General features: G+C 48.0%; 1 protein-coding gene across 5 annotated transcripts in view; it reads right to left on the reverse strand.

Annotated features, from left to right (window-relative positions):
- Positions 1–23912, reverse strand: part of CTIF (cap binding complex dependent translation initiation factor) — a 150374-nt gene that overhangs the window by 30068 nt on the left and 96394 nt on the right. For 4 of the 5 annotated variants that reach the window (XM_064438140.1, XM_064438138.1, XM_064438139.1 and 1 more), the window contains exons 8-9: positions 21631–22072; positions 19551–19880 (exon numbers count right to left, since the gene is read on the reverse strand). In XM_064438140.1, the coding sequence (XP_064294210.1) occupies positions 19551–19880; positions 21631–22072 (772 nt within the window). The remainder of the gene's footprint in view (positions 1–19550; positions 19881–21630; positions 22073–23912) is intronic. The other variant, XM_064438142.1, reaches the window with a different exon arrangement.

The raw sequence follows: 23912 nt of genomic DNA on the forward strand, positions 1-23912 counted from the left end.
CAAATGGGCAAGCCAACACAAACACCGCCTGTGCAGAGGTGTCCCACCTCCCTTGGGGTGTCCATGTTTGAGGAGACCACTGCTGTTATCTAGGTAATTTGGTCAACAGAGTTACAGGTGCGATTCACCTGGCTGCACATTGGCCATGCTCCCAGCAGGACCCACGACCCATCACACCGGGCATGGAGAATGTGGAGAGCAACTTAATTGCTTCTCCAAAGGGTTTGCAACCGAAACAGATGAGCCAGACCAAGAATGTGGGAGAGGTGAAGAGCTTCCTGGCAGCAAAGAATGGCTCAATGGAGAACAAAATCCATGTCCCACGTGCCCAGGGCACATCCAATGGAGCTGTGCCCTGACCCACAGACCTCCACAGCACCGATGAGAAGCCTTGAGGAGGCTGAAGAGCACTGAAACCAGCCAGCCAGGTCAATGCCCTGCCCAGTGAACTTTATTTGCTCTGGAAATGCCTCACAGAATTATACAAAAATAATCTGTGGAGTGGCTTGCCCCATGCTTAGGTGGTGATATCAAGGCAGTAAGTAAATTATCTTTCATCAGTTTGGCTGTATTTTTAAACATGAATTGTATTACTAATTTGGGGGTACCCCGGCCTGTAGATAATCTGGGTGCATTTACTGGATGAACTTCCTTCAGTGCCTATAGTTTAAAATAAAATGTATTTATACCAGGTAACAGGATTGGCCTCCCTTCTCCGCCTGGTTTGGGAGAAGAGTTCATTGGGAAACCATGTGGCAAGCAGGGGGGTGCCAAGGGGATCTCTAAAGAATTCTCATACAGCACAAGTTTGGGGCATAAACCTGAAGGCTAAGCATGTTCATCACATTGGGCCTCACCACGTGTGATGGGTAGGTCAGGGGTGGCCTGTGTTCATGCATGATAGAGATGGGCCATGGCTCAGCCCACCCTCTGACATCCCCTGCTGGACCCTTTCCAAGCTTGGCTGAAGCTCCTGCCAGCAATGGAAATAGAAAATGTCCTTATCTTGGGGCTCTCCAATCTTGCAACCAAGTGAAAGCCCACTCCTCATCTCAGTGTAGATGCAGCTCATGCAATACTATCCTTTCTTGGTCCAAGAGCAGGACCAAGATAGAAGAGCCAAGAGGACTGGCCATGGGAGAGGAGGAAAATCCATCCTCTACCATTTTTGGTGGGCAGCAGAGTCAAGCAGGATGAGAAGCAGCATTTTGCCATCAGATCTAGGCCATTGCTCCAGCCCAGACAGCTGCAGCTGAAAATTCATCCCTTGGGACTTTGCCACACTTTTTTAAAGATGAGTCCCAAATAACTTTTCCCCAGATCTGGGCCCACCGGCTCATGGCTGACTCTGTCAGCAGCAAGCTAGAGGGCAAAAGTTTAGCATGGGATAAAAATGAGGGCTAATTTAAGCATCGTCACCTTCTGATGGAAAAAAAATAAAAGACACATTTGGGTTTGTTGCTCTGTAAACACAGGGCTCTTCCTCTGGAAGCTCTGCTGTTTACTCAGTCATCGTCAAAAAGGCAGGAAATACTGAGTCAGAAATATATAATGCTTAGATAGCAGTGCTAGGCACTATATAAAAAGCTGAGAGAGGCTGTGCTAAATACTTGATCTTACTGGCAATGTGCTACAAAAGGTTGGAGCCTTAAATGGCTCTTTGGAAAGGGCCTGAGACAAATAAAATGGGATGGAGGAGGGAGCTGGCAGGTAGAGGCTGGGACAGCATCCATCCCTTGTTGCTCTCCTGGAGAAGCACACCCTCCACCTGCTCCCTCCTAGAAAGAGCTCCAATAAACGATGTTTTGCACACTTAACATTGCTGTATTATTCCATTTATAATTTAAATAATACTGGTATTTAGGTCCTGATTTGGAGGAGGCTCTGGAGTGCAGCTTTGCTTTCTGGGGAGCATAACCCAGTAAGATGAGTAGTTTATAGCACTGGTGATCAGAAGCAGCTCAGGAGGTGCTGGAGAAACCTGTGGCAGCACCAAGAAGTGATCGACCACCTCTGCCCATGGATGCTCGGGGTCTCACCGAGCACCTCTGAAGCAGAACTACCACCCACAGCTTCATTGGGAACATCTCACTCCACATGGACACCACTACAGAAGCTCCTTTGCTGTACTAAAACACCAGAGAGGGTGGGACACGAGGTGGGACCATCAGCTTTTCCATGGGCTCTGCTCTTCCTCCAACCACCTGCAGCAACACTCCAGGCCTCTCTGCCTGCACCCTGCTGATACTCCCTGAGGACCAAACCATACTGAGATCCCACCACAGCCCATGCTACCGCCAGCCCAGGGACAATATGACAAAGCAGAGTAAGATGATGACAGAAAACCTGCTTTGAGCCAACAACTTCCATGCAGGACTGGGCAACCGCAGCACAGGAGACTGAGATTTATTTCCAGTCCTGTGTGGGCTCCCATCACCTCTGTATCCTGATTTCCCAGCTGGCAAATGGGAACAATTTACTCATCTTCCTCTGCAAAGTGCTTTGGGGCATGTGACTGAGACATGCAAATCACAGCAATTATTATTACTCCAACAAAGGAGCTATTGACATTTAAAGCAGATAAAGCTTTTAAATTACAGATGACACCCTGTGCCCAGCTTCGCAAAGGTCCTAGCTTCACCCAGCCATGAGGCATTTCACTCTCACAGACTTTCATTATGCTATTTCCTCCAAGCTGGATCTGCACCAGATGAATGTACACTAGCTTCTTCTTGGGGTGTTTTTGCCACTTTGGGAAGAGCAGCAAACCCTAATGGTGGCCTTCAGCATGGACCTGGTTTCATGATGGCCACAGCTCTGTGAATGTTTCTAATCACAGAGGTCTCCAAAATGCATCGCATGGTGAATGTCCAGGTTACCAGGACTGTGACCACCACCCTGTGGACACCTACCACCCATCAGCTGACCACCAGACAATATATAACTTCCATTAAATGCCACTGACCAATTCTACAAGAACAACTCACCAAAGATCTTGCAGCCATCGGACAGACACAAATAGTGCTTATTCCTCTCAAAAGGATTTGGGCAGGAAGGGGAAAGTAAGGTCAGAAAACTCCTGGTCCTTCTAAAGGAGATGCTCCCAGGATTAGGAACATCCATGAATTTTAAATTCCTCAGGTTTGAGTAACTGAGGCAGCTGATAACCAGAGCCAATAGGAGCTGTGGGTACTTCCTGTGTCTCCAAACATCCTGAGGTGACCAAGCGGGTGGTCACTTGAACCTCCTGCCCCCTGGTCTCACCATGACATCTCCATCTGGCTCCAAATCTGTGATCAACAGCAATTACCCACCCAACATGGGCATATCACAGCTTTAGCCAGTGATGTAGCTGAGGTCCTTAGGGGCTGCAGAGGTACAAGCAGTTAATTATTGATTTAGTTGAGGTTTAAAGCACCCAGGTGGGAGCATAATGATGGATGTGCAAACAGAAAAGTGTTGCTGTTAACCTAGCAGTTGCCAGATGACCAGGAGGGTGAAGTAGCATGGTTTGCACACCACAAACAGCAAACACCATTTTGTCCTGGTGCAAAAATCTTCTTTAATGACGCTCTGAGTGCAGAGAAAGCAGAGTGAGAGGAAGAGGCAGCCCAAAGGAAATCCTCTGCATTCTTGTTATCACCGCCTTCTTTTCTCTAATGGAGGGGAAAACATCAGAATTGAGACGTATCCACGTCCTGGGAAGACACTGTGTCCCACGGGTCAGCAGAGCTTACCGCTGAATTGGAGCAAATCTCATAGAATCATTAAGGTTGGAAAAGACCTCTAGGATCATCAAGTCCAACCATCAACCCAACACCACAATGTCTCCTAAACCATGCCCTGAAGTGCCACGTCTACATGTTTTTTGAATACCTCCAGGGATGGTGACACCACCACCTCTCTGGGGAGCCTGTTCCAATGCCTGACCACTCTTGCAGTGAAGAAATTTTTCCTAATGTCCAATCTAAACCTCCTCTGATGCAGCTTGAGGTCATTTCCTCTCATTCTATCACTGGTAACTTGGGAGAAGAGGCCAACGCCCACTTCATTACAACCTCCTTTCAGGTAGTTGTAGAGAGCGATAAGGTCTCCCTTCAGCCTCCACTTCTCCAGACTAAACAACCCCAGTTCCCTCAGCTGCTCCTCACTAAGACCTGCTCTCCAGACCCTTTACCAGCTTCGTTGCCCTTCTTTGGACAAACTCCAGCACCTCGATGTCCTTCTTATAGTGAGGGGCCCAAAGCTGAACACAATATTAGAGGTGTGGCCTCACCAGTGCCGAGTACAGGGGCACGATCCCTGCCCTGCTCCTGCTGGCCACACTATTCCTGATACAAGCCAGGATGCTGTTGGCCTCCTTGTTGGCCTCCTGGGCACACTGCTGGCTCATGTTCAGGTGGCTGTCAGCCAGCACCCCCAGGTCCTTCTCTGCCAGGCAGCTTTCCAACCACTCTTCCCCAAGCCTGTAGCGTTGCATGGGGTTGTTGTGCCCAAAGTGCAGGACCCAGCACTTGGCCTCGTTAAACCTCATAGAATTGACCTCGGCCCATTGATCCAGCCTGTCCAGATCCCTCTGTAGAGCCTTCCTATCCTTGAGCAGATCAACACTCCTGCCCAATTTGGTGCTGTCTGCAAACTTACTGAGGGTGCACTCAATCCCCTCATCCAGATAATTGATAAAGATATTAAACAAGACTGGCCTCAAAAGTGAGCCCTGGGGAACCCCGTTTGTGACCGTCCACAAACTGGATTTAGCTCCATTCACCACAACTCTCTGGGCTTGGCCATCCAGCCAGTTTTTTACCCAGTGAAGAGTACACCCATCCAAGCCATGAGCTGCCAGCTTCTGTAGGAGGATGCTGTGGGAGACAGTATCAAAGGCTTTGCTAAAGTCCAGGTAGACAACATCCACAGCCTTTCCCTCATCCACTAGGCAGGTCACCTGGTCATAGAAGGTCAGGTTGGTCAGGCAGGACCTGCCTTTCATGAACCCATGCTGGCTGGGTTCATGGGTTCATCCCCTGTTTGTCCTGCACTTGCCTGGTGAGTGCATTCAAGGTGTATCGCTCTATAATCTTCCCCAGTACCGAGGTCAGGCTGACAGGCCTGTAGTTTCCCAGATCCTCCTTCCGGCCCTTCTTGTAGATGGGTGTCACATCAGCAAGCCTCCGGTTGTCTGGGACCTTCCCTGTTAACCAGAACTGCTGATAAATGATGGAGAGTGGCTTGGCAAGCTCTTCTGCGAGCTCCCTCAGTACCCTCAGGTGGATCCCATCCGGCCCCATAGACTTGTGAGTGTCCAGGTGGAGCAGCAGGTCATAAACTGCTTCCTTCTGGATTATGGGGGGTTTATTCCACTCTTCATCCCTGCCTTCCAGCTCAGGGGGCTGAATACCCTGGGGATAACTGGTTTGACTGTTAAAGACTGAGGCAAAGAAGACAGTACGTCAGCCTTTTCCTCATCCTTGGTGGCAATGTTCCCCTCCTCGTCCAACCAATAGAGGCTGGAGATTTTCTTTGGTTCTCTTTTTGTTGTTAATATATTTGTAAAAACGTTTTTTGTTATCCCTTACAGCAGTGGCCAGGCTGAGTTCTAGCTGGGCTTTTGCTTGCCTAATTTTCTCTCTGCAAGACCTAACGAGATCCCTGTACTCTTCTTGAGTTGCCTGCCCCTTCTTCCAAAAGTGGTAAACTGTCTTTCCTGAGTTCCAGCAGAAGCTTCCTGTTCAGCCAGGCCGGTCGTCTTCCCCACTAGTTCATCTTGCAGCACTTGGGGACAGCCTGCTCCCGCACCTGCAAGACTTCTTGAAGAAGGCCCAGCCTTCCTGGACTCCTTTGCCCTTCAGGGCTTCCTCCCAAGGGACTCTCCCAACCAGTGCCCTGAACAGGCCAAAGTCTGCCCTCTGGAAGTCCATGGTAGTGGTTCTGCTGGCCCCTCTTTTTACTTCACCAAGAAGTGGTCATCTCATTTCCACCAGAACACATTCACATCTCCACTGAGATACCAAGGCTTATACCATGTTATCTCAGGACTATTTCTCAAAATAATTTTCAAGTGGGATAATGCACAGAGCATTATCTGTGGAAAAGAGAATGGGATGCTCTGGGAGCGCCGTTTGCCTCACCAGAGGACGTTTGCCAGCACTTCCTCAGCTGTACCCAGGTGACAAAGTTGTCTTCCTCGTTACTTAATTTTTATTGTCGCCCTTCCTATCTAGCACCTTTCTAGATTTCCAAACATGTGCCAGGGTGTCAGCTTAGCTGGATAACAGCAGTTTATCACTACTTTAAATCCCTGTTATCCCATGAACTCAGACAGACTCCAACAGCAAAACGTCATTGCCTGCCCCAGACAGACCTTACAGTGAGCAGAGGGACATGGACACACAGCAGGACACATGGACATAGGGAACTAATGATATGTTTGAGAGCCAGAAGCCAGCTTCTCAGTCCCATGGAGAGGGACTGGCAGGGGACAAGGGACCATGAAGAAATACAAATTAATTTCCTTGCTGGAAAGAGCAGCTGGGGTGCCTGTTCGACCCAGCCCTGCAGACACTCCATGGCTGTAGTGCCTGGAGGAGGCAGCTCCCACTCAGCAGGCTTGCTCCTCTGGAGTGTTGCAGAAGATCCTCGTTGTATTTGTTTAAGTCCCTGTGCTGTGGGAACCCTGAGGCAGCAACGTTCCCTTTGCCTTTGCAAGTGTGTGTGGGAAAACCTTGGGTCACCTTTGGGTGTTGGGAGACACTGTGTATCCTCTCCCAGGAAGCCATTCCCTGAGACCGGGACAAAGCATCCATGTCCCTGAGAGCATCCCATCCCCAGGTCAGCAATCCCTTCTCTGCTACATGGAGGTGGTAAGAAGGGAGGGGATCAAACACAGCGGATCCCTGCCTATCCCAGCATCTGCAGCAGCCCTGGCACTCCCACTGTGTGGAAAAATATATTAATATAAATCTCCCAGCCCATGGGCCGTGTTCCCCAAAGCATGAGCTCAGTGTAAAACCATGCTGGTTTGAAGAAATCCACCAAGCAAGTGAATAGGGGCTGTTTTATGTGGGTGGGGATGGTTTGATGGGCAGTTTTCAAACCCTTCCCTGCATCAGGGCAAGGTCTGAGCCCCAACACCATCCCATGCCCAATTCCAACTCAGGGCAAGGACTGGGACCTTGATAGAGGCTGATGGATGGATCCTGCTTGCAAATGCCACAGCTGGAGATGCCCAGCTTTGCAGCCTGGGGGAATGCACCAGGGACAAGCTGGATTTTAGCAGCAGGCTGCATTCTTATTTTAAGCTCTACACATGCAATGTGTCCTCTTTATAAGGCAGAGGTGCTGAGGGGTGTATGGGGATGGGCCAAGTTTGCAAAGAGGAATATAAGAGGAGGAAAAGTGGCCATGGCGGCAGGTGCTGATTCGTCCAGCCACTGTGGCTGAAGAAATGCAGCTTGCATTTGAAATAAAGCTGTGCCCTGTGGAATAAGTGAATGTGGCCTCCCGTGACAGCACCGGAGATCTCATCGCCCTTATTGGACACAAGCTGTGGGATAGAAAAACCCACAAAAACACAGAACTGAGGCCTTGATATGCGGGACAGAAGGTCAGGGGCACAGCTGGAGCACCGAAGCAGGAGAGCGCACTTATCTATGTTTATACCATATATGGAGCTAGTGTGATAGAACACATTCAGAGGCGGAGAGAAGGGAAAAATACTAGCTCAGGAGGCAGACTATATTAAGGCTGCTCTTTTGTTAATAAACGACTTCAAGTTTGCTTGTGCATGAATACGGAGTCCGTGTCGTGAATCGCCACAGTGCCCATTGAAACAATAGCCTGCCTGCAGATGAATGAAACCAGGCAGGGAAAAAACGCAGGCAGCTAATCCCGTTTGCCATCAGGAGCTTTTCTGCATGGGCGCTCCTGGTTTAGGCCGGCTCAGTCTTAAGAGGGAATTTCCCGCGTGCCCAGGAGCTGGAGCTTGCAGCAGGATGCTTTCCCTGCAGGATGCTAAGACCTTTCTAGCAGGTATGTGCTTGGTGGTACTTTACCATGGGGTGGGATCCTCAGTCTGCTGAGCTGGCTGTGGAGTACAAGACATGGATGTTCAAACTCTGCTTCTCTGCAAGCTAGGATTGATGAATGAAGGAAGCCCCAGTGCCTTCTCCCATCCCTGAAACCTGGTGGAAGCCCCCGAGCTGGGTGGTACAGGGAAGTGGAAAACCTTCAGGTAGACCTCAATGCACACAGATGGCCACAAACAGGTCCAAGAGGCATGGGGCATTATAGAACCATCATAGAATCACAGAATGGTTTGGGTTGGAAGGGACCTTTCAAGGTCACCTAGTCGAACCCCCCTGCAGTGAGCAGGGACATCTTCAACTAGATCAGGTTGCCCAGAGCCCCGTCCAACCTGACCTTGAATGTTTCTAGGGATGGGGCACTGACCACCTCTCTGGGCAACCTGTTCCAGGATGTTTCACCACCCTCATCGGTGGTGAAACCCTTCCTTATATCTAGTCTGAATCTACCCTCTTTTAGTTTAAAACCATTACGCCCTGTCCTATCGCTACAGGCCCTGCTAAAAAGTCTGTCCCCATCTTTCTTCTAAGCACCCTTCAAGTACTGAAAGGCCACGATAAGGTCTCCCCGCAGCCTTCTCTTCTCCAGGCTGGACAACCCCAACTCTCAGCCTTTCCTCATAGGAGAGGTGTTCCAGCCCTCTGATGATCATTTATGTGGCCTCTTCTGGACCCACTCCAACAGGTCCATGTCTGTCCTGTGCTGAGGGCTCCAGAACTCTATTATGGCCAGAGATCTTGGCTTTCTCCTTTAAAAGAAAGCAAAAAAAAAAAAAAAAAAGTAGATGGACACATGAAAATGTAGCGGGTGGACGAGCACCAGGGGTGCTGCAAGCAGCCAGACAGATTCATCGTAGGATGGGTTTTCCCTTCATCTGCCCAGAGATTGAACCGCACAGGCAAGGAGGGAACTGGAGGAGTCAACAGACTCCCAGGCAGAGATATTCGTGGCACCCAGAGTTCGTGTAAAGTTTCATATGGGGACCCTTTTCTAGATTCTTTTGGTCATGGGAGAAAACATTGCAACTGTTTAGTCTGCAGGAGGTGGTGTCTCTGGCCCAGCACTCAACATCACTGAGCAAACACGCTGGAAAGCACTAGGGCTGACAACCCTCTTATCTCCTCCGCCTGCTTTTCACCCCTTCTCTCCCACCACTGTGGCCAAGCATCTGACAGGCATTGGGTACCAGTGCCGGAGCTCCCTTTTGGAAATGCAGCTCATGGCTCCCTGTGATAGGGGGCAAACGCCCAACAAAAGCCGCGACTTGGAGGTGAAGTACCAGTCTGCTAAAAAATGTTATTTACACAGAAGAGCTCAGAAAAATCTTTCTCAGGGGCTAATATTTACAAATCCTGTGAAGCCAGGGAGCTTCTGCTATAGCAAATTATATATTTTGGTATTTTTTTTAAATGGATGTAAAGGTTGCATTAATCTTTTCTGCTTACTCCCTGTAGCATGCAGGTATGGAGCACTCTACAACACCTCCAAAGCTTACCATTTGTGCTGGAAGAGCTGTGGAAAACATCATTAACCTGCAAAACCCCTTGATCCCTCCAAACTTTCTATCTCTAAAGGGACACTCATTATTACCATAGCATATTTTGCAGCATATTGGTGGAGCAGCTGACTATGAGCACTACTGTGTAAGACCACCAGACAGCATGGGCTGGAATATTAAAGGGGTGCAGGGAAACACACCTTATTCTTATTAATGAAGCAGAAATGGAAAAGTTTTGGTTTTCCAGCCTGACGCTGTTTCCTTAGCCAGTGCATGCTTTGCTCTCATTGTCTTCGCTTTCAGATTCTGCTGCTCCTGGACTGGAGGTTGGGTTTGAGTTCCCAGCACTGCCAGAGATGCTCCTCCCACCTCCTCTTTATTAAAAAACAAAAATGCAGAGCAATAGTGAAAGGAGAAAGAAAGAAAGAAAGAAAGAAAGAAAGAAAGAAAGAAAGAAAGAAAGAAAGAAAGAAAGAAAGAAAGAAAGAAAGAAAGAAAGAAAGAAAGAAAGAAAGAAAGAAAGAAAGAAAGAAAGAAAGAAAGAAAGAAGAAGAAAGAAAGAAAGAAAGAAAGAAAGAAAGAAAGAAAGAAAGAAAGAAAGAAAGAAAGAAAGAAAGAAAGAAAGAAAGAAAGAAAGAAAGAAAGAAAGAAAGAAAGAAAGAAAGAAGAAAGAAAGAAAGAAAGAAAGAGAAAGAGGAGGAATTTATCACTGGGAAGGGAAAAGCACTGGTTTTGGATGCTTGGTGAGTGGGGAGAGTATGGGGGGACCCCATGGACAGCAGCACCACTGATGAGACCAGAGGACGTGATGATGAGGTGGCATCATCCAGCCACGCTTCCTTTGCTCCTGTCCTCAAGACTCAGATGCTGTGTTTTGCACCAGTATCAGCCCTGTTTGCCAGCCAGGGGTAGGACAGGGGCCTGAAACACTCTTCATGCATCTCATTTTTCACTGCTGGATGTTCAGTCTCTGTCAGGCTACCAAGTCTCATGAATCTGGATTTGGTAGAGATCAGATGCAGGCTGTGGCAGCAGCAGAAAAAGATGAGGCTGTGCAAAATGATACCCATGGGGGAGGTAAAGGGGATGCGGACTCCACAGCAGCATTGATTCTCCAAATCCAGATTTGGACAGGTAGCTACACACAAAAACATCCAGCAGTGAAAAAACTGAGCCTAAGCCTGGCCGGGGGATGCTGTGGGTACTCACGATGCGACACCCACGCTGCAGGTCCCATGGGACTGTCCCTCTGGGGTGCCACCACAGCAGGCCAGCTGTAAAGACCAGCCAAAATCCTCTTGGGGCAGCCTGTGCTTGAGCATGTCAATCAAGCCCACTTAGTTGGAAATTGAATTTGGTACAAATTCTTGTGGCTCAGCTAGAAATCCGTAAAAAAAGATTTCGTGCTGGCGAGCACTAGAGCATCCCCCGTATCCTGTGCGCCTGTGGCCAAGTGATGCCAGGGATGCACAAAGCACAAGCTATCCCATTTTCCCCCCTTCCCAGGAAAGAAAAAGAGGTGCTGCCCTATCCAATATCCTCCTACCCAAACCCTAGCTCTGGGCTGATGCTGGCATCTGTGTCTGCTCTGGCCTTGGCTTAGGAGGTGACGTCCCTGGCACCTGCTTCTCCAGTGTACTCCTCTGCCAGAAGGATGTTTCAAAGTGCATTGCAGGGTGCCAGTGAACCTCTGAAAATCCTGCCCCCAGGTGAGGCAAAGGAAACCAGCTAAGAGCAGGGCTGGGGATGGCAGGCTGCGGGTACCAGCAACAGGGATCTTCCAACCCCACAGCATCCCAAAAACCCCACCTTGGGGCAGCTGTAGCAGCCTGAGCTGGATTTACGATGAAGCAGGCAGGAGCAGATGGTCTGGCAGGAGGGTGCCTTAGGCCGGCTGAGGCCCTGGGCTGACAGGAACATGTTCCCACATCTTGGGGTTGGATTTGTGCCTTTCAGGAGAAAACGGAGAGCCGGAGCTGATGCTAGTCCAGCCTGGTCTGAGGGGATCTCAATGTTGAAGTACTTCCCCCGCCTCCAACGTAGTGGGTGGAGGGGGTTCCTCAGGCATTTCAAGCCCCAGGAGGACCCTGTGTGGCCCCGAGCATCCCCACCCACCAGCAATGGCTGGGAGCAGCTAGGAGCCCACCCCACCGGTAACCAGCTGCCTGGATCTGGCCCAGAGCTGCAGGCAGGCTGCGCAGTCTGCAGTCTCTGCCTAGAGCCTGGCGGAGCTTCTGCTCTGTGTTGCCTTCATGCTGCAGCCCTTGCGCAGGGTGTGCACGTGTCTCACCACCCAAAGCCCCCTGGTCAGAACTTGGCTGTTCTTTTAGCAGGCAGCAGTTCAGCCAGGGATGCTCCTGACATTGCTCACCACCAGCCTGCAGGACCAAGAGGAACCTCCACTTAGTCCCACCACTGGAAGATGTGCAGATAGGGCAGCCACTGGCCAGCGGAGACAATGGGACACTAAGTACCATCCCTGAGGTCGCACCATGTGCCAGAGCAGGGGCTGGTCCCCACTTTGCAGCCTTGGCCCCTCGAGGGTGAAAAGGAGCCAGGAGAAACCACACACAACTTATTTACAGAGTAAAGGTGATGGGGTGATGGCTATTTTATCATTACACACCTGAGCATTGCAATATAAAATCCTAACAGCACATTGAATGTGAGTCAAATATGCCATTCTTTAAACTCTAAGACTTTTTTTTGCAACTTAGTCCTGCTTCCCATCAATTGCTCAAATGCACGATGCTCTGCTACTCAAAACTAAACACCTTCTCTGTGCAGAGTGGCTACCTCCACCTGCAACTCAACTCAAGGGGCTGTGAGCCCTGAAACCTACTCCTGTGCTCGGGCTGAGGACTGATGTGCAGTGCAACCCTGCAGCCAATTTAATTTGGGTCCTGGCTCAGCTATTCCCAGCTCAGAGAGCTCATAGTGCTTGTGGGGCAAAGCTCCTGTCATCATCCCCTCCTTCCTATCAGTGAGAAATTGTTCTTTTTCGCACTCCATTAAAGCCCCAGATCTTGGGTTAAACCCTTTTTGCGCTCCATTAAACCCCCCATCATCTCACCATCAGCCTCCAAGAAGGTGATGCCTGGCGATCCCTTGCCCCCACCACATTCCTATGTCATGGAAAGGCTGCAAAGGAGCCAGACAGCTCCTACGGCAGTCGCTCCGCTTGGGAAAAGCGGCAAGTTTAAAGCACACAACTCCATATTTAATCCAGGGCTCTCCAATAACTCACAGAACTGCATGGAACCTGTCTGCCAGTGGCTCCCATAACCTTGACGGCAAAGCTGAGTGAGCATTATTGGTACGGGCAGATGGCAATGGCTTGGCCAGGCTCACAGGTAAGGGCAGGGCCAGCTCTAATTGATACCTGACTCTGCTCTTCACCTGCCAGTGCGGGCAGGGTGCCAGCCCGCTCCCCTGGCTCCCTCTCCTGCCCGCTGCTGACACTTGCATGGGTTATGTTTGGCCCCAGATGGCTATGCAAAATTATGATAATAAATAATTAATAAAAGATAAAATCATTAACATAATAAAACAATAATAAATAAATAATAAGAAAAATAAAATAAAAAACACCCTGTTCCAGAGTTACAGAGCATCTTCAGAGACACAATTTGGGGCAAACAAGAGGGAATGCGTCTCCTTCCCACTCCTTTTCTCCATGTTTGAGAGCAGGAGGATGCAGGCAGCTGAGGATGTGCCTCAGAGTCCCCTGCAGGGCTGTGCTCCCTCTCCCCCTCCAAGCCCTATATATACTACGTATATAAGCATGTGCATGAATAGAATTGCCTTTGAATTCCCTGGATGTATAGAAAATAAATCTCATCTGCAAAGCTGCATTTAGCAGGCAGCTTTCGCTGGTGAATCCCACCACGTTGTACAAAACCAGGCCAGCGCTGTCAATATCAGCACAGAAATGTAAGGAAAAAAGCTTCCAAGCTCTGCAAGTTTCTGCAAACCCCCAAATGAAGGTGTTTACACAAGGGCAGCATCATTTGCTGTTTCTCTGCCTGTGCTGGGCTCCTGTGTGGCAGGCAGAGCCCATGCACACATTCACTCTGAGGTTCACCACAGAGATGTCCCTCATCCTCCCGAGAAGAGTGGTGGGGAGCAGCTCAAGCCAAGGAGGCTTTCCTCTTTGAATCACCACCTCACCTTGGGAAGAGCTCATCAAACCCTTCTGGAAGAGAAACCAAAGGCAGCAACGTTGGGCTCATGCACAGATTGGAGAGATGGATGGGGCAGTGCTCCACGGAGCTGAGCATGCCAACCCTCACCGCTACGGCACTCAAGACACACATTTCTGGCCTTGGGGTTTGCTCCAGGAACCTTGCAACCTTTTTTCCCACTATCTTTTGGTGAAGCAAACTCTCTGGTGTCTCCTGGGCAATGCCTTTTCCAAGACAAGTGGTACCACTGTGTTTTCTGTGCATGAACTGGACCATCTGTAATTAAATTAAATTAAAAATAGGGCCAATGGGTTTTGCAATCAATGTTGGACATGGCGTACAGGTCAGATGCTCTCCAGCTGCGCTCGGATCCTCCTGCCTCCACCTCTGTCAAACCACAAACTGTTCCCCACCAAAGACCCAGACCTTAATCACGTTAAGGGGGAAAAAAATCTGCCTTTCAGCATTAACCATGTGCATTACTTCCATGGCCCAATTCCCACAGTATCCCCTCGGTATCTTTATCCTCACAACCCCTACGATGCAGAAAGGGCTGCCATCACTGAGAGGTTAAGCCGTTTGCTCAAATGATGAGGAAGCCTATGGGAAAAGAGAGATTTCAGCTCATTCCTCCCAAATCCTCATGCTCAGCATGGTAAACACTTCCCTTTGCACCCTGATTGATTCTCTAGTACCCAATGTCACAACATTTACATCCCAAGAAGGGTTCAAACCTAAATTTTCCTCTTCCATCCTCTGCCTGGGCTGACAACAGGTTTTAGTTTATAAGCTTGGCCACCATCTTGGTTGACTCCTCCAGAAGCAGTAACACTGACCATCTCAAACCCAGCCGAGTCCAATGAAACCCAAGTGCACCTCTGCCAAAACCTACGGGATTCGACTCAAGTTTCTACAGCCAGAGCAAAGCAGAGGACCAAACCAAGGAAGGACCATTTCTGGGGCATCAAGAGATTAAACTAAGATGATGAAGAAACCCTGTGTGGGTATATGATAGGGTACACATTAGGGTATGCATCAGGGTGTACCATAGGATATGCATTACGGTATGACATAGGGTATACAATAGGGTATGCAACAAATAGCCCTCCTCCACTTGCACCAAGGCATTTCCAACTGCAGGGATGTCCCAGGTGCTGGCTCGGGCTGGATGCCGGCGTGCACTCTGCAACGAGCTCTGCTGCTCTGTGTTGGTGTGTTGAGATGTGCATTTTGTGTTGGCTTTTTTTAATTTTTTTTTTTATTAAAAGAAGGTATCAGCCTTCTATTTGATGTGTTGTTGTTGGCCATGGTTGCTAAGGGGAGGAGTGTACAATTACAGCCCCAGTGATGTCCACTCTAATAATACACTTGGCTCTGCATAGCTCAGATGCAGACACAGCTCTGCTATAAAGAACATGGCCATTTCAACAGAGGAACACTCCAACTTATGTTACATATGAAGGGTTTATGGCACATTGCTTAATGCCCCTCCCCCCCACTGAAAAAGAAAAGCACCGCAGCCAGTACAAGCCAGTGAGTGAAACTATGACAAGCAAAAACCTCTCACAGGAGACAGACTTTCAATTTATTAATTAAGAAGGTGTTTCTAGAGGGGTGAAGAAACCATACATGTGCCCACCAAGGTGTTCTTGCATGCCCCCATCCACCCAAGCTCCCCGGGCCCAATTTGGCCAGGTCCATCCCAAGGGCTTGCGCAGCCCAAAATCGCTCCTTGTACCAAACACCAAACCAAACACAATGAGGTGAAAATCAAACCCAAATGACCCCCCCCAGCACCAAGCCCCCGCATGGCAGCCTCTCCCTGAGCTTGACTAGCTGCCCACCCCACAACTCCCCTTTCTGCGTCTCCCTTCAGCATCCTGAAAGGTTCGCAGCATGCAAACTTAAAACTCAGCCAAGATTTGGGACCAAAACACAGAATGAGCGATAAATTCAAACCAGAGTTTTCCTGATAGATCCCCTTAGAGCTTGAAATAGTGCAATGCCAGCTGGGGGGATGCTCTTTAGAGGAGCTGCCCGCAGGGAGGGGGATGACATGACAGCATTCCCGTGCCGCAGCACTGGCATCTCTTTTAGGATCAAAACAAGTCCCTTGAGATAAGCTGTGAACATGTGCAGCCCCCGAGCATGAGCACCTTGTCAACAGCTGAAAATATAAGAGGAGCCAGGTTAAAAAGACAGTTTATTTAGTTTATTGCCTGCTCTGCAGGAAAACCCCTTGCTGCTTGCTTTAATGTCCAGCGGGGTATAGGGATGCTGACTATAGATACTGGGGTGCTAGTAGGGTGGCTCAATGGGTTAATGCATTAATTTATGAGATCCTCTGGTGGGGCTGAGCTGTTGCCATCACAGTCCCAAGAGAAAGGGACAAACAAGCCCTTGCAAAACAGAATCATCTGTCGGGAGCAGATGGGGGGGAAGCAATCTGGCCCCAGGCGCCAGCAGTGCTGGGAGGGGATCACATTGATCCTAATTTATCACACCCCAGCAGAGTAATTCCCCAGCTCACTGATGCCCGGTGAGCTGAGCTCCTTATGTCCAGGAATCAGATTAGTCTGAAAGATGCTAGAGACACATAAATCCAGCTCTGGAGCAAGTGTTCTACTGAAGTGTTGGGGGTTTTTTAATTAATGGCAAAATATCCGATGGTGGAGGGGCCAGGACTGGAGCTAGGTAATGTTATATCATCAACCATATATCAATATACCATATTGACATTGATAGTATATCATATATCAGTACTAGCAACCCCTTTACTTTACATGAAGGCAGCTGCAACCAGTCTTTTGCACTTCATACCCGGGTCTGTTTCCAGCCAGGGCTACTGAGCCTAAATGCATCACCAAAAAAAAAAAAAATCCCAGTTTTGGCCTGACCAAAATATTTCATGAATCATGTGAATGCGTTCGACTATTTTGGTTGGAAAAAAACGCCTGTGCTTGGAGAAAGACGAAATCCTTTACAATTAGAAATGTAATGTTAAATTATTTAATTTCACATAGCACTTTGCTTTTGACGTGTAGTGATCTGTCACCTTTTGCCCCATCAAGACATTTTCAAAAGATGTGCAGTTTGGGGCTGAGTAAATCCCTTCTGCATGTATTTCTATGCTCTTGCACATGAAATCAGTCACCCGCACACCCTGCTCAACCTTTACGTTTCATTTCTTCCCAGTTTTCCACAATGGACATCATACTCCCATCACACCAAGACTGGCTACATGTTCCTGGGAAGCACTTCGGGACTCTCTGGAGATATGAGACATATTATTTATTTTGCATTCATGCTATGAAGAGCTGAATATGAAGCCAGTTATTATTGTAGATGACATTGCAGTACAAATCAGTCTACTGGATCTGTTGGTAGGGGTGGCAGTGCTGAGCCAAGAGAAGAAAGCAAGTTGAAAGAGACCTCCCTAACCCAGAAGGAGTGCCATCATCCTCAATTTTTGGATAACACCCTGCTGCTCTCTGGCCATTACTCCTGGACTTAATTTGGATCTCTTAGCATCATTCAGCCAAACAGGTAAAGACACAAGAGTGACCTGGCATGGGAGGAGTGGGATGCTCAGATGGGTTAGAGCCCCCTCCAGCCCTTTGCTGCTAAATCTGGGACTGATGTTGACCACAATTTGTTTCCTCCTGCTTTATAATAACTTTGGAAATACATCAATCAAGAAAAAATCACCACCTGGTACACACGATGGGCAGATGTGTGTTGTGCCAAGTGGAGAAGGAGTGGGCACAGGGAGAGATGCCGGGTTTGATACGCACCCAAGGCAACGAGAAAAGCAAAACTGGACCAGTGACTTCACAGAATTATCTTCTTTTATGTTATGTTAAATATTGATTTTAATTATTTTATTTTGCTCCTTATATCACTGTTTCCCATGTTGCTGAGCATTATCATTATCCAAGATGAAAAAAAACACACGGATTCAGCCCGGCACAGCTGCTGTAGCCGCTTGCTGAGCAGCTCCTGGCTGTTTCAATGGCAAAAAAAGCCAGAACAACACTAGGACAGACTGACTCTCAGATTTGCTCTGCCATTTCCAACACCCCTCTGGGCAGGTACCTCCTCCCACCCATCCTCAGGGGGTTTGACCTGCCTGCACAAAGCGCTGATCTTGGTTGGGATTATATCTCCTTGGACCTAGGCTAGGCCAGATCCAGGCTGGCTTTCTAAACCTGGCTCTAACATTACAGCTACACCCTGGTTTTCTCCAGCCTCCTGCTCCATCAGCCTGCACACCTCCTGGCACGTGGACGTCTCCCTGCTACGGCATCACGTGGAGCTGAAGCAGAGGAGGAAAGACCTGCCCAAGGTGATTAACTGCTCACACAGCAAACCTAAAAGCCCTGAATCTGGTAGATACCGAAGCCTACCAGACTACTGGCTATCACCTTCCCTCTCATTTCCATATGAAAATCCATTGGCAGAAACATTTTCCTGAAAATATGTATTTTAGGCCAAGTTTCCATTTCAATCAATTGCCATTTTCTGGGAAGAAAAAATCCAATTCCATCATATTCCCAGCAAGCACTGCTATTCTGGATGCTGCCACCCACAGACAGCGACGAAGGTGGAGGTGGCAGAAGAAGAAAGCTGCTTCTCTCCCATCCCTGCAAATATGAGTGGCAGCCCTTTGCCTGCTGAACAGACACAAGAAGGTATCCGGAGAGAAGGAAGAAACAACAGTCTCATTGCAAGACTTCCTCCACCGCAGGACCAGAAGCATGGTGATGACCCCAAGTGGCTTGCCTGAAAGGTGACTTGGTCCACACAAGGCACAGCATCCAAGGGAGAGGTCTGACAAGGGCAAGGTCAAGCAAATGTGCCAAAAACTGGAGTGATGCTGGGCACCAAACACGTGCAGAGAACAGAGAGACAAAAGAAGAGCTTTGTACGTGCCGCAGATGACACGTGAGGGAATGGTCAAATGGAAACGCAAATTAAATTGATGGAAATTCATGGTTTTGGCTCTACACATCCTGTCTCCACAGAGGCAGAAAGACAGAGGTTCATGTGACACCCTCCCCAGACAGCAGCCCCCCTTGCATGGTGGCAGAACAGTAAAACACACTCCCCCCAGCAGAACACGGGCAGGTGAGGACAGTCCTGTTTCCCCATCATACACCATTATCATGGACCAGTTATGAGCGCCTTTGTTTTTCTCCCTCCCCCCCCAACTTGCTGTTACTGATGGTTTTGGAGCAGAACAATCAACCAGTACTTCATATACCAATAAACAAGTTGTTCAGAATAATTAGCACAAACACAAACTATTTCTGTCTGGGTTGCAATCAGAAATGAGGAGTGAGCCCTTCAGCCAGGTGATGCAACCAACAGCCTATTCAGGGACCATGACTTAACTTGTATCTCTGGTGCTGAGATGGACTTCAGCTGAAAAGAGCAGCAAAGACCCTCCACTGTAAGACCCTCCAAGTTCATGTCTCTTCATGCCATGGCGATGCTGCCGCAAGCAACCCACTAATTTCACAGATGGGCCCTGTTGTGAGATACTGTAATTCTGCATACAGCTCATTAAATGGGAATTAAGAGCAACCTGACAATGCCCTCAGTGCCATGTTATCTATGGTAACCACTAAAGATGTGCACAGACAAAATTGCAGGTACACTCTGTTCTCCTCTCATAAACTGGCTTCAAAAGGAATTTGGTAACAGCTCAGCTCCTGTCCAAATGTATGGTAAGATCAGGCTGGGTGAAGCTGCAGGCATCTAACCAAGTAATTTTATCTCATTACCTGCAACATGTTGAGAAGCAGACTCCGGAATTTAGTTCCTTCCACCATGAAGAGGGCCATTTTGTCACAGAGCTTGGCTGCTGTGGAAGCAAAGCTGCGGTCCGTCACTGCTTTCTGGTAGATGGTCTTGACTATCTCCCCCAGCATCTCCTCAGAGTTGGTACAGTTCTGGGCCTCCTCCATGAAGTTGGTGAGCTTGGAGTCAACGTCGCTGCTGTTGTTCCTCATGCTGTTGAGGATTTCAATTAATTTGTCCATTTTGTTCTTTTTGGGATTGGTGGTTTCCTCCGTGACTTCGTCCTGGTCCGTGAAAAGGGAAAGACAAGGCATCTGTTACACAAGGAAAAAACAGACATATCAGCCCTTGTCCTTCCACAAACAGCAAAGGGGGAAGGGGATTGGGGAGACACATAAACAGACATAGAAAAATCAAAGCATCTTTTAGAGGCACAATGGTGTCATCTCAGCATTGAAAACCACAAATCAATGAGTTCTGACCCAGAAATGTTCTCTTTCCCCATTTCCTGTAATACTCAGTACCAGAGTCCTCCCCCTTGGCTCAGGGAGAAGATTCACTTGAGGGTCCTGAGCCAGGATGCCAAGGTCTGACTACCTCTGACTGCCTTTGCCATCTTGGACAGGTTTCTGTGGGTGTCTGCAACAAGATGATAATGGACCTTTTTTTGCCTCTATTTTGGAAGTGCACTGATGTTTGCAAAACACACAGATAACAATCCTACAAGAATATCTACTTTTTAATATATATTTAACAATCTAAATTGAGATCAAAGATGTCACATGATCCCAGCATTAGAAAAACTCTTAACTTTTCCATCTCTTGGCTATTACACTTTTCAGTTCATGACATTACCATAGAATTTATTGCGGCTTTTCAACATTTAATTATGCATTTATCCCTTTCCCCCAGCGTAAGGCATGCATCCTGCTTGCTATGGTCTGCTCCCTTCTCCTTCTCTAGTTCAATCTTAAAATGTGCTACACAATACAAACCTGTAGCAATTTTTTTGGACAACCCCAATGCCAACCAGCAGTTGGAGTTGTCCAAAACTCCCATCAGGAAGCCAGTTGTGTTGACAACACCCACCCAAGAGTGGGTGCTTATGTGACATGTTTCTTATAAGACTATAAATTTGCAGGAAAAGCATTAAAATGAATACTCTGAAAGTCTCTGCTACACTCCCATTGCTTTAAAGAGCATAAAAATAACTAACACAGTCTCTTCTTCCCCCTTGTGCCACATACATAAACAGTAAATGCACATGCATTCAAAGGTATACATTTCTAACATGCACTACCATGGAATTGTATATGTTCAGGTTATTTTTGCTACATATTTTGGAAATCTCATTGGAGATACCCCCGTGGACGCATTTTCCAGTCTGACAAAAGAATCTCCAGAGAAAGAATGAGTTTCACAGGGGGCAAATGAAGATATAATCTCCACATTCCTCAGAAATCTGAGGCTGAATATTGTTTCCAAAAAGGATTTTTTCCTCTGTCACTTACATGCAATAGTTTTGTTATTGTTGGGTTGTTGGAAGGAAGGGGGAAAGATGAGGGTGTTTCAATTAATTGTTGAGATAAATGGATATCAACTTTTAAGTAGCTGACTCCAACTAATCAGCACTGAAAAGTCAAAGCTCTGTAATTGTGGAGACAAAATGCCTTTTTTAGGCTTCTTTGCAAAGCTGATGAGCTCTTGAGACCAGGAGGCAGACAGCTGGGTTCAGCCCTCGGGGTAAGGAGCACCCATGTTGCAGCTCACGCATGCACCAGCCTTCCACAAGGGTCTTTGCATGGGTAGGGGAGACTTCCCAGTCTTTCTTGGAGAACACATGCTGGTAGCAACCTCAACCAAGGAGGCAAGCATTGTGTCAATAAAAAGCATCCTGAAGAAGCATGAAGACACTTCAAGAGAAGTGTTGACGCTGGGAGATTAAGATAAGTTGGGTGCAATAATGGAAAGGTCCCTTGACCCCCAACCCACCCTTTATATGGAGAATGGCCAACAGCCACTCTTGTAAAAAGGGAAACTCAGTGTTCCCCTAAGAAACAGTACCTTTTCTTTTAGCCTCCTCTGCAGCCTGTCTTTGGAAGACTGAAGCAAATTGATCTTGGGTCTTTCCCCAATGCGCTCATGAATACTGTTTTTCCGCTTGGTCTCCAACTCCTGGATGTACTTCTGAGACTGCTTTGCCGCAGCCTCTGGGCCCTGGTGCATCTCCACAGGAATATGCACTGTGGAGATGGAGGTGTCCTCTATTTTCAAATTCTCAGTCTCTTTGGCATTTCTGTGTGTTTCTTTGTCATTGGACGAGTGCTTCTGGTTGTGGTACCATCTCCGGTTCTGGCTGTAGCCGTGGTGGCCTGTCCTGCCTGAGGAATGAGGGGCCTGGCCTCCTTGGTAGAGTTTCTGGTGGTCCCTGTTGTGTTTGGTGCCAACTTGCTGATGATCTGTGTGCTGCTGAGACTTGTTCCCACTGGGAAGCCTCTGTTGTCGCCTGGAAAGTCAAAGGAAGTTGTTAGTACCTTGTTTCCTGAATGGTCATGTTTGGTCAACACAACTTCTGTCCCACCAAACATCCTGGCCCTTGGCCGGTGGGTTCTGTGGGTGTCCCTACCACAAAAGGGGAGACAATTTCTTGGCATCTAACACAACCTAGTACCAACTCACGCCTCTAAATCTCTTTTGATAACAGGCTGTCATGGTTTTAGCTGGGATAACACACGAATGTTTTAGCTGTTGCTAGGTAGTACTTAAACTAGTCAAGGAATTCTCTAGCTTCCCATGCTCTGCTGGGTGCACAAGAAGCCAGGAAGGGAGGGGACACAGCTAAGAGAGTGGATTCAAACTGGCCAAAGGGATATTCCATATCATGTAACGTCATGCCCAGTATGTTAACTGGGAGGAGCTGGCTGGGGGATGAAGGCACCAATCGCCACTCGGGGATGGGCAGCGTCGGTCGGCGGGTGGTGAGCGGTTGTATCGTTTGTGTTTCTGTTTTTTTCCCTTTTTCCCTTTTCCTTTTAATTATATTATCATTTTTATTATTATCATAATCATTATCATTATTATTTTATTTTAATTACTAAACTGTTCTTATCTCAAGCCACAAAGTTTTTTTTTGTTCTTTTGCTCTTCCGATTCCCTCCCCCATCCCACAGGGGTGGGGGCAGTGAGCAAGCGAGCGAGCAGCTGCATGGTGTTTAGTTGCCGACGGGCTGAAGCACAACAGCTCTTTTTTGGCACCCAAAGTGGGGCCCGAAGGGTTGAGATAATAACAGTTGCTGGTCACAGCATAGACTCTGTTCTCAATATTAGTTTATCTGATCTGCACCATGCTCTTATATTTGCTGTGTCTCTTAAAGATTGGTGATGGTTCTTGTGGTCTGCTGTGCTCTGCAGCGATTGGTGATGTTTTGCCTGGGAGAGTTGTTTTTAAAACATTGGCCTTGAGTTTTATTTGGTATTAGAAGTTTATATTGAAGCCGTTACTGCACGTTGGGTACCACCTCATGGAGACAATTAGCAATTATACCTCCTCCTCTGAAAGGTTTTTTATGGAGGAAATACAGAACGGCACCTTAGCTACCATCTTCTATAATGCCTCCTCTTTCATTACAACAACTTTTCAGTATCTTGAATATCCATGGATAGTTAAGATGTATCTGTTGATATTGCTTTGGCAGACGGTGTCAGTTCTGTCTAAGGTTAATAAGCAATTTAAGAATATCATCCAGAGATCTGCCCCAAGGCTCGATAGCTATGCGTGGCAGGGTATGTGGGATAGTATGGGCAAATGCCTAAGACGGTGGGCACCCCCAGTGTCGTGGGACTTCACCCCCGAACAACTGCAGAATTCTGAAAAATTAGTAGAATATTTGGAGGAAGTATGTTGTCACCCTGGCAATTCCAGAGAGATACAAATCACTGCAATGTGCTGGGGCCTGGCCCATGCCTATCGAGCCCTGTTTAACACTATTCAGTACCCCCAAGGGGAAGAGAAGGTCTCTGGTTCTAAAAAGACAAAGACAAGGAAAGCGACAAGCACTGCGGCCACTCAAACCCTCATGACAGACACTGCGGCTACTCGAACCTCGGTGACAAGCATTGCAGCTGGATCAGAGAATCAACCCATGCCAGTATCAGTTGCCCCTATGCACAAGAAGAATTCCTGGAAGAGAAAGTCAACTCATTTGGAAAGAGATGATGAAGAATCAGGGCCATTACAAGAAGAGGAGGAGGAAGAGGAAGAACTCGTACAAGAAAAGGAAACTAACCGAACCCTATCCTTGAGTGAGCAGTGAGATATGCGAAAAGATTTCGGCCGTCATTCAGGG

This window comes from Phalacrocorax carbo, chromosome Z, assembly GCF_963921805.1.
Source record: "Phalacrocorax carbo chromosome Z, bPhaCar2.1, whole genome shotgun sequence".
Lineage (NCBI taxonomy): Eukaryota > Metazoa > Chordata > Aves > Suliformes > Phalacrocoracidae > Phalacrocorax > Phalacrocorax carbo.